Raw genomic sequence first — 17,791 nt, forward strand, 5'->3', positions numbered from 1 at the left:
CAGGATGAAAAAATTAACAACTTGAAAAAAAATAAAATTCAAATGTCAAGATTTGAGATTGTGCTAGTATAAAACCTTGAAAATTGTTGATTCTATTTCAAATTTTATCAAAGTCCTTTCTTGTCTTCTTTCAGGAAAGAAAAATGGCTACAAGTACGTGCAAAGTTTCATCTGAAGTTAGAGTTGGATTCAAAGTCATCAAGAAATGCTGGGTTCAAAAATCTCACCAAACGAACTATGTTATGTTTTCGTACGGTAACCATAGCAAAGAATGCATTTCACTGTGACTGCGTAGTGAAAGAAGTTAACAGTACCATTGCATATGATGTCGGCTCTGCAACCTCATGGATCTGTTGGGTCGGTAGATTTGATAAGAGAGGATGTCCCAGCATGGTGGCACACTTCAAAAACAAAACTCAGGAAAATAGAGCTGAGTCAGAAACAAACATCGATAAACTTAATCTGTATCTCGTCAGTCAGGGACATCCCAGAGTTTCTCACAACTATGTAGTTGGTAAAGATGCTAAAATCCTGTCTGCTATGTACCCAGATTTGTATAAATCCGACCTGTATCCAGTATTTTGCCAAGAACCTTTCCCTAAAGATTCGGCTCATAAGTCCATAAGTCTTCCTGATATGCAGGGTGTACCAATAGATGGTACAAATTCTTCTCAGGAGCATTCTGCTAAATCCATGGAAGACAGTCCGCGAAGGAAGAGTGCTATCGGATTAGAGAATTCCAGGGTAGATTATGTGATTACCGCAACTCAGCCAAATTCAAGCCAAGTCTCAGGAGCGGAAAACCATGGCAACAACACAAATCAAAATAATTGTGTCAAGTATAATGAAGATGAGGAGACGAAACCTTTTGAACTTCATCATGCCATTATTAATGGTGATGCTAGTGATATTGATGACTTTGAATTAATTCTAAGACATCTCTTTAGACAACTTACATTTGGAACGCACCACTATTACCACCTACACAACACTCCTATGGTTGTAATGGAACCACCAAACATGTCCAAGGACTCCAGAGATAAACTGGTGCAAATGATGTTTGAAAAGTTGAAAATACCAAGGTATGGGGAGCTGTAGTCTTGGTTACCTAGACTTGTTGCGGGGGTGGGGGGGGGGGGGGGGGTGGGGGGGTGGGGGGGGGGTGGTCGTCGCTTAATGGATGCCACCCCAGAGAGTCCTGAGAAATAGTAATATTGGTAACTGCTGCTATTGATTAGGATGCATGAAATATAAGAAAGTTCACTGCCTAGATTGTGATGTGAGTGTCATTCATGGCAATCCAAACTCCTGTGTCAGATGTTTGACAGGCAACACCAACAGATACTGTTAATTTCAGATCATGTAATTTTTCTAACTCAGTGTATGGCCTTATTCCCATGATTCATATGTCCTAATTGACAGTGGAATTCACATATATTTCTATTACAGTGCCCAGACTCTGGGGGTGTTAGCTTTAAGCGAGTGTCCTCAATGATGAGTGTGAGTTACCAAGATTAGGGGAGGAGTGACTACATGTACATGTAAAGTCACCTGCAAATACATATTCATTATTCTTTTATTATCCATTTTACAGATACAGTAGACCCTCGCTAACTCGCGGGTGTCCGGGTCCATCAAGAAACCCGCGACTTAGCGAGGGCCGCGACTTAGCGAGGTGCTCATTATATATTCATAACCACACATTAACACACGTCACACGTCAGCTTTTCTTCATTCTTCAGTAATGTGCAGATGAAACTAGTACTGTACATTATCGTACAATTATGTGACTCTCAAAGCATCAATCGCGGCTAGACTTTCTTTTTTGTTTTTTGCACGGTCGACAAACTAACAGTACAACTTACAAGCTCACGCCTGACGGCCATGGTAGGGCCAAGAAATGCTGTTGAATTTCCGGTTGCGGAAGTGCAGTTTTGACTTTTATATCATCGAATAACGGGATTTGTTTTATATATTCTAAAACAACAACTAATTTTTTATGTTTCTCAGTACAGTAACATTCCTAAATGATGGGGTTGAGTTGAGAAATCGCAAGGTTCGGCAACACGTGGCGTGATGCATGATGTCGGTAGATATATAAACATAGAGACGCAAGTGATGAACGTATTCAGTTATTCGTAGACCGAAATTTCGTTATATAAATGACGTTTTCATCAAAATTTTGAAGAAACAAAACGTTTTTAGGTGACTTCTAAATCAATCAAATCAAACGATATATTAATGCGAGACAAGCTTTAGTTTTTAATTTGTTTTTTTTTGGACAATGTTCGAATTCGACTGACGTATCCTGCGACTCGATTCTAACACGATCAATGCACCGTTCACCAGCCAGACGAAAATGGTCGACGTGCTTGTTGACTAGCCGAGAAGTGCATAATGAACTTGTGAATGTGAGGCAGTCCGAATAAATAGAAGGCGATTGCTAACATCAAAGTCGAACCGCGACACCTTTTCATCGAAACACCAACGAGTTTGAAATTGGCAGGCGTGCCATTTGTTTAAAAAAATACACAAAGAGGAGTTCCGAAAACAATAGGAAAACTAAAGAAAAAATGGGATCCAAGGTGACACCCGCGACTTAGCCGAATCCGCGACTTACCGAGGCGCGAGTTAGCGAGGGCCCACTGTATTTACAAAACAATTTTATAAGGAATATACATGTATAAACCAGCATAATTCTAAGTTTACAATGGTAAAATTAATATATCAAATATTGGGTCTAAGTTGTATATAACCCAGACAAATCTCCATGATCTAATTTTAAAAAGGAAAAGGAGAGTCTGACATTACATTCACTGTTGTCCTCAAGACTGGTCCACTATGAAATGTGCTTGGAGAAACACACTTGTTTCTAGTTTGTATATATCTATAATTTCAATAAACTCAAGCAAATGAAAAAAACATAATAATTTCATCAACAATTTTGTAAGTTGAATGGTTTTCTAAATTGAATGTATGAGAAGAATTGACATGTATATGTACATTAACAGTAATTGTACTCAAACATGTACAATATACTAGAAATAGAAGATGGTTTTTATACTTTGCTATACTACTGCTACTGGTACATAGCAAAGGCAACATTGTCACATTCTTTACATCTCACCTAGCACCAAAATATGTAAAGGCACTAAATGTTTCAATTCAGTAACTGTATTAGCTTCTCATGTATAAGTTTACCAAAACTGTAAATAAATGAGATTTGTAAGTCATGAAAGTATTTTGATTCTGGAGTTACCAACAAACAACTATTTATTTTGTGTCTATCTTTTTTGCTGACAGGTTTTGTCTACACAACAAGGCAGTGTCCCTGGCACCTTGCCTAGGTCTGAATACATACCTGGTGATAGACAGTGGTTCTCATTCTACAGTGGTTAGTCCAGTCATTGATATGCATGTACATAGACAGGCTGTACAGTTCAAACCTGTAGGAGGGTACCATGTCTCCTATTTACTGGCTGACTTTGTCACCAAGAAAGGACTTATTGACAAGGTGAGTAGTGCAAAAGGCACAATGAATCAATGACAACACCAGTCAAGTCGGTATTTTTAGCTAGATAGCCAAGTTTCTAGGCTTGCAGAAAGACAAATAAAAGAAAGGATATGAAAACCAAGTTTGTTAGTGAAGAAATATTGAGAGAATGTACAATTTTGTAAATAGTTATATTCCTTATATTTTATCAATGTAAAATTGAAGAGAAGTAAAACAGATTGGTAGATAATGTCCTGTTATGGTTGATAATACAACTAGATGCCAATACCTAGCCTCCCCCTATACAACAACACTCAGAGTGACTCATTTTCACCAGCCTAAGGAGTGACTCCCTAGTCTGATGAAAATGAGTATCTATTATTGGATCCCTGCACTGTTCTACATATCACCAGTACATATACTCCTTGCTTATACCCATGAATGCTGTGATGGCAAGGTTCTCTTATAAGAGAAAACAGACTGTAAGTTTGTGCATTAAATCATGTTGCCATGAACTACTCCGTGCTCAGCAGTTTACCTAAGATCCTTCATATGAGCTCAAGTCATGCTATTCTTGTAAACAAGATTTAATTTTTAGCCTTGATCCAATAGTTCCTATATTCCTTTATTTCATTTCATCCCATTGTAACACTTATGATAACATGACAGCTTCTCTCAATTACAGATACCAGTAGATATTTTCAAAACCAAATTATCAATGATGATAACTTGATGGGCTTCTCTTTCTTCCACAGGTATCTTATTGGTCGATAGTTTTGATTCTGTGTGTAATCACTGGTGATAACTTAACAACCCTTCTCTCTCTTCCACAGGTACTGGTAGATAGTTTTGATTCCAGGGCAGTGAAAGAAGAATGCTTTGTATCTTACAATCCTACTGTAGAAAGAAAAAAACACCACTCACCTAGGACAGTATGTGTACAGAAACCTGGGTAAATAATCACAATTTATTCTTGTTATCAAAGTTACAAGCATATTGACATTGTCCCAGTCTTATGGGAAGTTCCAACCTTCTGAACCTGTTTACTGAGATGATGGTAAACACATCAAAATACCCAGCACTGTATCTCACATTAGAAGTAAATTTTTATCACTTTATCAACATTGAAGACATAAAAGTTTTCGAAACTTGGTTTGATGTGTGAAAATGAAGTTCAGCAATCGCTTTGACACCAGACCCCCTCCATCCTAAATGAATAAAGTTTGCTTATTGAGATTGTGTGACACTGTGCAATCATCCCTAAAGTCTTCCATTATCTAAACATAGTTACCTGTACATTTGCTTACAAATCAAAACAAATATGTTGCAAACAAAGTTATAACAGCACAAGTCAGTAAATTAAATGAAGTCAGTAAATTATATTTAAGGTTTTAAGATATTAATTTACCCTGGTTGACTATTTTTTTCTTATTTAGTGTTACCCTAATCTTTATCATGCTTGATTTCTACATTACTGTTTTTTTTCTCAACTAATATTTACTTCTGTACAAACAAATACCCCTTTTGAGAAAGAGGATTAACCAGTATGCTCTAGTATATGATGAGACCAAATAATTTCATGAGGTACTGTAAAGATATTTTGTAAGAGTAGCTGAATTACTTTTATTCTCAATTTGATTACAGAGGACTAAAAGCCTTGAAAGAAACTCACAAAGTTGATATTGGAACTGAACGTTACCTAGCATGTGAAGATATGTATCTACACTTAGACCTGCCAACTATGATACATGATGCAGTCCATGCATGTCGGCCTGCCTTACATAGATCACTCTTATCCAGACTCATACTGACTGGTGGTAATACGCAGCTGACTGGCTTTGCTAATAGACTTACCAGGGACCTAAAGGTGCTCATGCCTAAATATGCAGATGTGATCCATATTGTACAACCTGCTACCAATGTCTTATCCAGGGCTCTGAATGCTTGGACGGTTCATTACAAAGCAGCTCCCCTAGCTTACTGTGAATGGATCAGTAAGGAAGAGTACATTGTACATGGAGTAGAAGTGTTTGACCATTTACAACACAGAGACACTGATAAAGATGTTGGTGAGGTTCAGTTTTCTGATCCCTACCAACATCAAGCCTGAAATCAACCAGGAATGAAACCTTCCACCCCTAGTCCATAGTAGAGTGTTCAAGCATACATTAGGAATATTCTATTGATATGGATTAATGGGTTGGTACAGGTCAAGATGAGAGATCATTAATGTTTCTGTTGAAATGAGTTTCATTTCTCTACTGACAAAAATAATGATGAGGTGAATAACGAGAAAACAAATCAGGTTAAAAATAACTGCATATAAACAGATTAGATTATATCATATTCCAATATCTTATAATTCTTTATTATATGTATGTCAGGTTTGTTTGTACAAATGCAAGCTGATTTGTGGAAAGTTCTTAAAAGTTTGTGATTGGAAGAGGCCATTCCAGACCGCAAACTGGAAATAATGAGAATACAGTGCCCTCACTCACATTAGGGTAATCATCACCTCATTGCACCATTTCTTAAGATCTTTGCCCCTTGGTATTCTGTAGAAGTGTAAATCAGGGATGTTTTTCATATTGTTCAGACATCGAGGAAAGCAGCAGTGCTCTATGATTAACCAAGTAACCTATACCATGTATACCCCTAAGGTACACACAGACGGGAAGTAGAGCATTACCATGGCAAATTTTGGAAAGGCCTATTCCATGACCCAAAACCAAGTAGAGGTATCTGTATGTATGTGTATATTATAACAATATGTGTAGTTATTCAGGCCTTAGACAGTGGAGAAAGTGATATCTACACATTGCCTGTAGTCAATTTTCTGGTTCCAAGATGCATTGCGTGAGATAACATCACATACCTTGTTAGGTTTGTTTTGTCTTTGTTACACTTGAAGTAACATTTTAATTGTGAAATGATGATGGAAAGACATGTTGACCTCTTTAATTGTGAGTGATTTTATAGAACAAAGACAAAATGTCATCAATGACAGAGGAGGATTTTGCTTATAAACCCAGGGTATGGTCAGGTGACAACCATCCCCTGAGTAGTATGTGCAAAGTTGTAAACCCCGGTATGCATACAGAATACATGACTCATGTAATTTGGGAGAAGTGTTATGCTTCATGAAACCAGCAACAGGTCTAGTGTCTGTTGTCTCTTTAGTTTTAGTGGGGTTGCAGTTTGGGATATGGTGGATAGTTGGGTTGCAGTTTGGGATATGGTGGATAGTTGGGTTGCAGTTTGGGATATGGTGGATAGTTGGGTTGCAGTTTGGGATATGGTGGATAGTTGGGTTGCAGTTTGGGATATGATGGATAGTTTGGGGGACATGTGTTACTTGTGATTGTTTTGCTTTAGAAATGTCTCATTGGTGTATATGGAAATCTGATGTGATTGTAAATTGAACTACTTGTATTACTCAGATAATAAAAAGCAGACTTTGAATGGCCAACAATTATGTATGGCTTTGGTTAGAAATGGCCAACAATTATGTATGGCTTTGGTTAGAAATGGCCAACAATTATGTATGGCTTTGGTTAGAAATGGCTGACAATTATGTATGGCTTTGGTCAGAAATGGCCAATAATTATGTATGGCTTTGGTTAGAAATGGCCAACAATTATGTATGGCTTTGGTTAGAAATGGCCAACAATTATGTATGGCTTTGGTCAGAAATGGCCAACAATTATGTATGGCTTTGGTTAGAAATGGCCAACAATTATGTATGGCTTTGGTTAGAAATGGCCAATAATTATGTATGGCTTTGGTCAGAAATGGCTGACAATTATGTATGGCTTTGGTCAGAAATGGCCAATAATTATGTATGGCTTTGGTCAAAAATGGCTGACAATTATGTATGGCTTTGGTCAGAAATGGCTGACAATTATGTATGGCTTTGGTTAGAAATGGCCAACAATTATGTATGGCTTATTCAGAAATTATTTATTATATGTTACTTTAATTATTATCATTTCTTTGATACTGTGATCATTTGTGTATAGTAAATACACTCTAATATCTTTACATTAACTGTGTTATATACTAAATGTAACCTTGTATTCTTCAAATACCTTCATTGACACTAAATTTATGAGTGTATTACACATATATGCAAGTTTAAAAATCTGGGTTTATCTGTAAACTCTACAAACACTCCTGCTTGGTATAACAGTTTTGCTATTTCAATCTGGTGAAACAAAGAAGTTTTGTGTAACTTTAGTTAAGAGGAAATGTAAATCTATGAATACATAAATATAATAAATGAAATAAAGAATAAATGAATAATTCAGTGGGTTGGAAGCGTTTTTTTCTGTAAGTGTATGTTTGTATGTTAGTTATTCAGCATACTTAATGGACATTTCAACTTTGAGAGACACTACACACAATTGATATTTAGTGAAAGCAAAAACTGAAGCTTTCGTTCACACCTGTTGACTTTGTTCACCACCAATCTTATGTTGTGGGTGTGTCACATGACTAATCACTGGAATCATGTGACAAAAGAATAGAATCTCGTGTGCGAAAGTTGAAAACTACCCCCATCTTGGTTGAGACAGGTCTAGATTATATTAGATATACTTTTTTGTCCATAAAAACATAGAAATTTGTCTTGGCACCGGGCAAACATCAAATGTAATAAAAGACAAGACATGCATACAGACACAAATCACCAATGTAAAACTGTAGGTATACATCCATTAAAAAAATTAAATAAAAGAAAAGTGCTTAGAGTTCCTGATATAGGGTAGCTACATTTACACCATGTTCAAACCAAAGTTGGTCCTTGTCAAATACTTTAACATTATCCCAGTTATGTGTATATGTTACTTTGTTACGCTACTTATAACTTATATAAGGCCTCAAAAAAATATTGTTTCGTTCCGGTTACCCGACCCCCACCTAGTTTTTCACTGCTGGCCCTAAACTTGTTTTTTCGTATTCAAGAAAAAATAAAATAAAATAACTAAAATTGTGAAGTCTCGTGAGAAATAGTGAATGTGGAAACTGACCAACATAAAAAGACAATATAAAACTGTTCTTCCAATCTGTAATGGCTGTACATCTGATGGGAAGAAACCAATAACACAGGAGACCATATGGAAAACAACGGAAAACATAACTACCTGAACTAAACACTCACATATGAAGAAAAACAATGAAAAAAATCTACCTACTCCACCTATTCTAAAATTGAGCGTACTCAGAACCACACTGTTTTTAGGCTTTATAAACACAAACGATCCTACTCAGGCTTACTGGTGGCAGGAAGGAGAATTTATCTGAGATAGTAACTGAGGTGTGTGAATGCAGGAGAGATCACACATAAAAGAGATGTCAATCATAGATAATGTTTGCAAGGAACAATATTTTATTAAGCAAACAGAATATATCACATTGCAGTGAATAACACAACAATGTCCAGAATATCACTGTATTACATGTCTTACAATATACAGACAGGAATTAAAATATTACAATAAAGAAAGAAAACGTAGGGCCATTACGTAGTGATTCTGAAGGGTGGTCTTCACATGAGTAAACAAAGGATCTTTCATTGGTATATAAGATTTGACAGTAATTGCATGAAAGCTGAATAGCCACAACTGGAGGACATAGTCACTAAACATTACCTGCTCTGATCAGCTGAGTTTGTGGATCACGTAATCTCTAATTTCATTTGCAAATAAACTTGTAGTCAGTTTTCAAGTGATGGTATCTTATCTGCAAATTATAATCTCTCCATGAATAATTTTGAATTATTTCATTTTTTTTCTTTGAAATGTCTGTAAGGTAAACCATGATAGGGCGCCCTCACAGATCAGTCAACCCCCTTACACTATACATAGCGCAGGCGAGGAGAGCTGAGTGACACGATGTACCTTAAAGTCTAATGATGCATACATTGTAGTATACTAAAGGGTACATTTGTAATGTGCAACATTAGGAGGAATATTTGACATCGAGACAACCAATGACTTCATTTCTCATTCCATGCTTCAGAATGGCAAGAAATTATTACTAAAAGCTTCAATCTTGTAAAATAACTTGGCAACAACATCAACGAATGCATTTGAAGAAAACTTTAATTTTGAGGATGAGAATTGTAACAAAAGAACTCAAAATAATTAGATAACATTCTAGTTTTAAAAAAAAGTACAGTACTGAATATAAGAATCAAAATATCTAAAATGAAAAATTACTTTTTGGGACATGAATGAACACCAAAGGAAGTTGATGTTGTTTTCACAAACTGTAGTAATTCCAACAGTGTAGGACTAAGGGATGATCACACAATGTCACACAAGCTCAATAAACGAACTTTGTTCATTTAAGAGGGTGGGGGGTCTTGCGTCAATACAATCACTGAACTTCATTTTCATACTTGTGTGACTGCTCCAATTTTCCTCATGGTTTACATCCCATATAAATGTGTCATGCCACAGTCTTGTGAATATTTGTCATGGAAAGGGGTTTCGTTCATTTATTGAGATTGAGTGATCGTCCCTAAAGCCAATCGGATTAAAATCTGATGTAAGAATATCGCTTCATTCCTTTATTTACCTTTATTTTCCCTACCATTTGTTTTTGGATTTTGTCCTTTAGGGAATGATCCATGTCTTCCTTGTTGGAATAACAGAGTTGCATTGTATTCCTTATCAGATCTTCATCGTATTGGACAAAGACATGCTGTTATATTTCTAGGTTACTTGCTAGAAACACTGCAATGTATGACTTGAAAGTTCATCAAAACAGTGATTTACAGACATAAATACATCACTGAATTCAATGTGAGCCCACAACCCATATAGTTTACATCTCAATAATTCAATCATGAAATGAAAGCTATTATTTCATCAATATAGAATGATTTATACAATATTAAAACAACTGCAACAATAAATATTATTAAAAAATTCTCACCAATTTCTACTATACACTGAATAACATATTACATTATATAAAAAGCTCAATACACAATAAAATACAATAACACTGACTTGCATATCTTTGCAACAGCTAATTATGCCATGGTTACGAGGTTCGGTTAAATATTTAGGTACACCACGTGAATTTCAAAGTACTGATTGCCTTACTATGGTTCACTCAATAGTGAGTTTCAGATACACCAGTATAGTAACAGAACACTGGAAATGTATTTCCTACACCAGCTGGGCTTATGTGCACAATTAACAGTAGTCAAGGGGCATATAGACTACAAAACATTGTATCTTGAGTTGACTACCAAATTTATAATTCAGTCTGTTAATTAGACCAATGGAAAACAATAGAAAATTGTTGTTGAAACAGTTCACTGTGACAAATTTGACTACGAAGCCCAATGGTTGAATTCTAGCCCTGTCCAGTTATAATTATACCGCTATGTCATGATTATGAACTAATGGATGTACTGATGTCTTGTGATGAACTTTGATAATTTCTTTTAGGTTGACGTTTTTGCTGGAAACCATGCAGTTATCAGTTAAAGCACCAAGAAAGAATGGATCAGCAGTTAAGTCAGAATATGAAATGTATCATTTTTTGTGGCAGTTTCTTGGACTTGGCATCTGATTAACTTAATTATTTATGAAGTCAGCAATGCTGAAGACTGGTATTAGTAGGATACACAACTCAGTGCTTACATGATTTGTTGCATAAAACCTGATACGGATAGCCAAATATTACTCTCCTCTACCTGTGGTATTATGCTGTGAATTATTTAATTTTCTATCAGCTGGTCTCTAACTCTCTGTCTGATGAGACAAAACTTTCAACAAGTGGGATGAAAATATCACTGTGTCATAACTATCTATATGAGAGATAAAATGTACACAAGTATTTTATTGTTCATTCAAGATAACATGTGATGACTTTAGCTTATCCTGGTAAAACAGATTACTATACATGTCTACATAGTAGAATCTACATGTTGTGAAATATGTGTACAACATTCATTCACAGTTTTTTTCTCCTACATGTATGCTCCCATTCAGCTTGTCTCACTACAGTCACAATAGTCTCTAAGATATGACAGGTCATGCTATGCCTATCAGCCAGCACCCAGTAAAGTGAAGACTGATATAATATAGACCTGTACAAAACGACATTGTATCTTACAGTCTACAGCCTCCAATAGAAGATGGATTACAGGTTATTTTAATACTGAGAACCTGACTGTATTGTATATCAGTACACAGAAACAGGTCTTCGGACTTCCTACCAAATGTTAGCCCAATAATGGGTTTGTCAATTCACATTATGCAGTTGAGAGTTTACTAAAACAAAGACCATTTATTATCAAAGTGTCAATTTAGTGTCATACATGTACAGGGGTAATATAGAGACGAGAGTCAAATGTTAGCATTCATTTTTGGCATGGACACTCTCCATGTATTTTGACATTGGATAGGACATGTTTAAGACATAAAATCTAAAATTGCATGCTCTTTTGGGAAGAAAAGTAACACTCACCAGCACAAGACTTCCCTTCGATTCCGCCCCCACATGGTGAATCAAAGGAAACTGGTATGTGACTTGCAGTTTTATTAGGAGACAATTCCTGGTGTTAGAATTTGATTTAATTGTTTCTGAATCAATATTTGATTCTTGTCTGTATACTACCCCTGATCTACATACTTTCTACTGGTTCATTCTCTGTTAAAAGGCAATAGATATATACCGTTAAAGTCGTATTATAAGCCGCATACATATTATAAGTCGCACCCCTACTTGGAGGCGCTGGCTTTGAGGGTACATCAAACAATTTGTGAATAATAGAAAGTATGTATTATAAGTCGCACCCCTACTTCACAGCTAGCTTCACCTCGTATTTGCACCAAAACAATAGTAACGACGCATTCAAGTGTAATACTTTTTGTTTAAAATTTGAATACAAAGTATCACTTTATGTACCACCTCTTCACACGTACTGGGATATCAAAAGAAGGGTGTTGCAATCCCTTCCTTTCGGCAGGGAGCGGGACATTTACACCTATCGTACCGATAAAGTTACGCACTGTATATCAAAAGAAGGGTGTCGCAATCCTTTCGGCAGGGATCGGGACATTTACACCTATCGTACCGATAAAGTTGTATGGCTGCCGATCACACCTCGAGTACAAGAAGCCGCTTCGTACTTGTTCACACGTGTTGGAGTTCGAGTTCAAGAGAAAGGATATATTGATGAAAAAGGTGAGTTTTAATTTATAACGTGTTTCATGTACCATTCTGTTCAGCTGTGATCACGATAGCAAAAGTTGAGTTTTATAACACATGTTTCATGTACCATAGCTGTGATCACGCTAGCAAAGCATGGAGTTGTTTACATCGACGTGTTCTCAGTGGGCCATCATATATGCTAATGTTTCGTGACGTTTCATGACGTCGTATGCGTAACGGCCAATAGTCATTCGACGATCATTTACATTTGTTTACGAGTTCATGAACGCAGTTGACCTTTCAACTTAGAATGAGAGAATCGATGTCAATTTGATTTATACCGCCAAATCTTTCAGTCTACTTTCAACCTATATTTTTTCCAAACACGATCGTTTCAAAATATCTGACATCGTTGTGTTTCTACCATTCCACAGGCTGCATTGAGTATATCAGGAGAACGTTCCCAAGACTGACTGAAGATCGGCGGCGTCTACCGTACTTGTTTGGGATTCCTGTAGGGTACATCTTACGGAACGAGTGAAAGATGAGTAGCGTGACCGTAACGTCGATGTTGCTGTCATTCCGGGCAGCCTTACCGATCTCCTCCAGCCACACTTATCATTTCATTCTTACACTTTGAAACTTCATAATAAAGTTTTCATATTGTGTTACAGACGTCCATTTTTCCATAACCGAGAGTTCGGGTGAATTTCTACCACATCCACATTTTGAAAAATTGAAAAGTCTTTATTATAAGTCGCACCCCTAGTTCAAGAAATAAAATTGGTTCTTTATTTTGCAACATTGTAATATAAGCCGCGGCTTATAATACGACTTTAACGGTAGTTCACAATTTAACTCACAGCACAGGAGTCCAACAATGCAATCTATGCATGCAGCAAGGGTTTCCTTTGGAGAAGTATCGATAGTCATTTAAAACATGATTTCGTTTTGTTATCTTGAACATTAAAAGATGATATGTTTGGCATTTAAAGCTTTGCCTGGAAGCACTTTATTGTAGCATTTCTTGATATACGTAAATACACTGAGTTTTGACAATTATGGACGCCATTTTACTGAATACGAAAAACACACACAGCTCACTACATTCCTTTCATGCAGTAATCTCACTAAAACCTTGGCTACAGAAATGCTAACTGTAATAATTATATTATTTACAAAAAATATTCCCTGTAGTCCCCAGATGCCCTCTTTGTTACTATATATTTCTGAGTTGTTATTTTATTACATATCAATTTGATAAAATAAAATAATACAATTATGATTTTCCTGAATAGATGATAAGTTGCTGATGTGGTAATTAAAGATTTGTCATAATTTGAGAATAAAATCTGAATTAATAGTACAGCTAGGTACAGCTTAGGTCCTTCTGGCTAGCTGTAAGACTTTGACTAATATCCCTTCCTCAGATGCCTAAACTTTAGGTACAGCCCAAATCCTTCATGGTGGAGGATTTTGACTAACATCCAGACCACAGACACTGAGAATTACCCCAGTATATATAATCTCAATATTTTACTTCCACTGAAGTGTTGGCCAGAAAACGGGTGCAAATTCCCCCTTGGCTTTTAAATCTACCCACTGTGTCAGGTGATGTCAGTGACATCATCTCATGATTTGAATATTAATGACCCCATCTCAGTAGACAGGATCAGCCAATCACAAAGGGATAGATTTTCATGATAGATTTGGATGTATCTAAATGTGGTTGAACATTCGCGGTGGGAAATAATAAATAAATCTAATTTTAGGTTTTGAACATAAAACCATTAACAGAAGTCTAAGCATCTGTGGAAGGAACATTACTTGAAACCCACCATGGTGAAGGATCTAGGCTAGACTGGGTAGCATGTACGGAATGTTAGGTAAACAAATCAAGTAAAACCAGATACAGTGAAAACAATACTGTTCACTCATTTACAGTTTTAAAAGTTGTCTTTTTTCTTACACTTATCTAGTCTATAAGGTATGCTGTTATGGGGCACCCACACACAACGGGAACCTTCACACATTGGTCCACCCCTTTAGCAGGCCAATGAGGGCCGAGCGACACAACTTCAAATCAACACAGATATTTTAAATAGTATGAATTTGTGAAATCAAAAAAATTCCACTGTCATCATACAGGTGTGTGATCTGATCCATAGACTAACAGTTTCTGTTTTCTTGATTACTTACACTTTAACATCATAAGGTATCTATAGTAGTTAATCAACTATTGATGGATACATGGTATTAAGGTGTGATAATAAATTTAAACAATTTGATGACAAAATATAGTTTACACAAACTAAAAGTTGATGAAACTATTGTTCTACATTGATCTGTGCTAACAATGCCAAAATAGGAATTTTAATGTCAAAGAAGGCATGATGTACTGACAGTACCACTATAATACAATGGTTGCAATATGTACAAAGTATTATATCATCTGAGAGAAACAGGTACAAACTCAGCTTGTGCCATTTTGAGAATTCAGAGTGATAATCAAAGTGTGTTGACTGACAATGATAATCATAGTGAGTTGACTGACAGTGATAATCACAGTGTGTTCATTGACTACATTTGGTTATTTTTTGTTTCACTTTTAAATGCAACTGGATCTATTCAGGAAATACTTATATATTTGAACTGCATGTACACATTGTGAATTCATTGACATGCTTATAACGGCTTGGGGTTACTACAAGGAAAATGAACTCTTTAATTAAAGCATGTTATCCAAGCATGACAATACCCGGTACAAACATTATATCATCTCATTATGCCCACTAATTATACCATTATTGTAATCACAAACTAATCTTTTTATCTCTACAAACCCACTTAATTCATCAAACTTTGTTCAGCTTCTAATCTATACTTTATACAACTCTGTATTCACATAGTACTTTAGCTGCTAGTAGCAGTATCACATATAGCAAAACAAAACATCACCAACCTCACACAAATAATTAAAATTACATTCACATTTTTACCATTAACTGTTATGCATGAAGTCTTGTATGGTTTGAAATTCATATCAAAGTTGAATTTTTTCCCATAGATTGAATATGTACATAAAGTTAGTCTCAGATTCAGAATCAGATTCACATTCAGGACAATATGCAGATAGTCTCATATTGAGCCTCATACTGTCCTCAAATGTGAATCTGATTCTGAATCTGAGACTAACTTTATATACAAGATTGAATTGTGTTTATCAATGTTATAAGTACAACAGTCTTTTGATAACGACCTATTGAACTTTGAACTTTGAACCAACCATGATGGCAAAGTTCACTTTGTACCTGGATAGATATCTTTACACCTGGTTTGTCTACTTCTGATGAAAATTTACAAATTCAGACTGGCATCAAATTCTTGTATGTATCATTTAAATATGAAAATAAGATGTGATGGCAAGAAAAAAGCTAAATGTGTAATTTGCAATATGTTGGCATAAATGGACATATTTATCAGAGACACATTACATACATTTGTGGATTAAAAAATTATGAAGAAACTTCTGTTTTCACTTTCTTATCTTCAACAAAACTGACTTTGTTTGCTATAAAAGCAAGTCACATAGAAAACTTCTTGTTTAAAAGGCTGAAGGACATTACAGCACAATTTTTAATACTTTGTGACTTGAATGAAGGCTTCAATAATATTAATATCTTGAGACAATAACATAGCAAAGTAAACTTTATATGAATTTATCCTGAGACTATCACAGGTGTGTTTTGGGTAGAACTGTCACTGTTTTACAAGGGACTAGTTTCTGAATACTTGGCAATGGCAAAGTCACAATATATTTTAATACTTCTTGTGGGCAGTCTGATAAGCAACAATACACAGTCAATTTGGGTTGCATTGGAGAGGAGAGGAGAGGTCCCCACATAATATGCATGACATTCACAAGCCATTAGCGGTCCAAGTGCAACAAACCCGCGGGCTTGCCTGGCGAAAACGGGTGTCATAAAAGTTGTTTGCATCTCTAAAGCTGTTTGTAGCGTTACTTATAATAGCCTAATAAATTGATAACAACTGATATAAGACGGAGATAAGGTTTGCCTCAATTGCAGTCCATGCAGACGGCCGAATAGAGGTTTTACAGCTGTTTACTTGTGTTATGTAAGAGCCCATCATCACATGTGTAAATATTGGTACTCTTTGATAACAAGTCAACTTGCTTGGCTAATGGCTTGTCCCAGTAATGGATAATTGTACAGTTGTGTGTGTAGCACACTCAGATATACAATGATTGTGAATCTAACTGTATTCTTGTGAAGTCCACTGAAATAATATAGTTTGCTGGAAGTCTGATATCACACTTTTACAACACTTTGGATTACAGTTATTATGGGCTTCAAGTACAAACAGTTAGATTCACTATGGGTGTATTGTAAGACTAGGGGCATATATAGAGAACCAATAATTACCGAGTACAATTCTATCTGTTACTATTTCAAAACATAACAATGTTCTCCATGGATGAGGCTGAATATTAGTTCTTACTGTAACTTGTGCAACACTTCATATGGGGTTAGAGATGATTCCATACCACATTGGCATCCCAGACTACACATCATTTCAATTCAAATGTTATGACATGACATTCTGTGTACTTGTAGAAGCCAATGCAACTATTTGTTTTGGTACATTTCACAACATAAACAGTGTGTAGTTCTAAATCTAAACATTAGATTTCACTATCAATGCTAACATTAACAAGTTGGATTGAACCTGTTACTACATGTACTGGGGGGTATGCTGACTTTAGGGCGATACATTATTTGTCTTTACAAGTAAATTCACAATTCACAATAAAAAGCTGAAATGTTATTTTGAACTGATGTGCGCCTTTAATTCAAGACTTGTTTTTCTGATTTTGTATATTTTAGTGGATACCATATCTCGCTTATACCATGGCTTGAAATTAGCAGTAGTCCAGGTCACAGACTACTACACATTGTAGCTAGATAGACTACCAAATTAGCAGTAGTCCAGGTCACAGACTACTACACAATGTCGCTACACTACCAAATAAGCAGTAGTCTAGGGTACATAGACTACTACACATTGTAGCTGGACTACCAAATTAGCAGTAGTCTAGGACAC

The 17,791-nt window shown here is 35.9% G+C and overlaps 1 protein-coding gene across 1 annotated transcript; it reads left to right on the forward strand.

The window, feature by feature from the left end:
* Window positions 1-303: 303 nt before the first annotated feature.
* Window positions 304-7,747, forward strand: LOC144432655 (uncharacterized). Its single transcript, XM_078120921.1, has 4 exons — window positions 304-1,082; window positions 3,304-3,514; window positions 4,327-4,445; window positions 5,138-7,747. The coding sequence occupies exons 1-4, from the start codon at window positions 391-393 to the stop codon at window positions 5,601-5,603; spliced, it is 1,488 nt and encodes a 495-aa protein (XP_077977047.1). The 5' UTR covers window positions 304-390; the 3' UTR covers window positions 5,604-7,747.
* Window positions 7,748-17,791: the final 10,044 nt, after the last annotated feature.

Source organism: Glandiceps talaboti, chromosome 3 (genome assembly GCF_964340395.1).
Source record: "Glandiceps talaboti chromosome 3, keGlaTala1.1, whole genome shotgun sequence".
Classification (NCBI taxonomy): domain Eukaryota; kingdom Metazoa; phylum Hemichordata; class Enteropneusta; family Spengelidae; genus Glandiceps; species Glandiceps talaboti.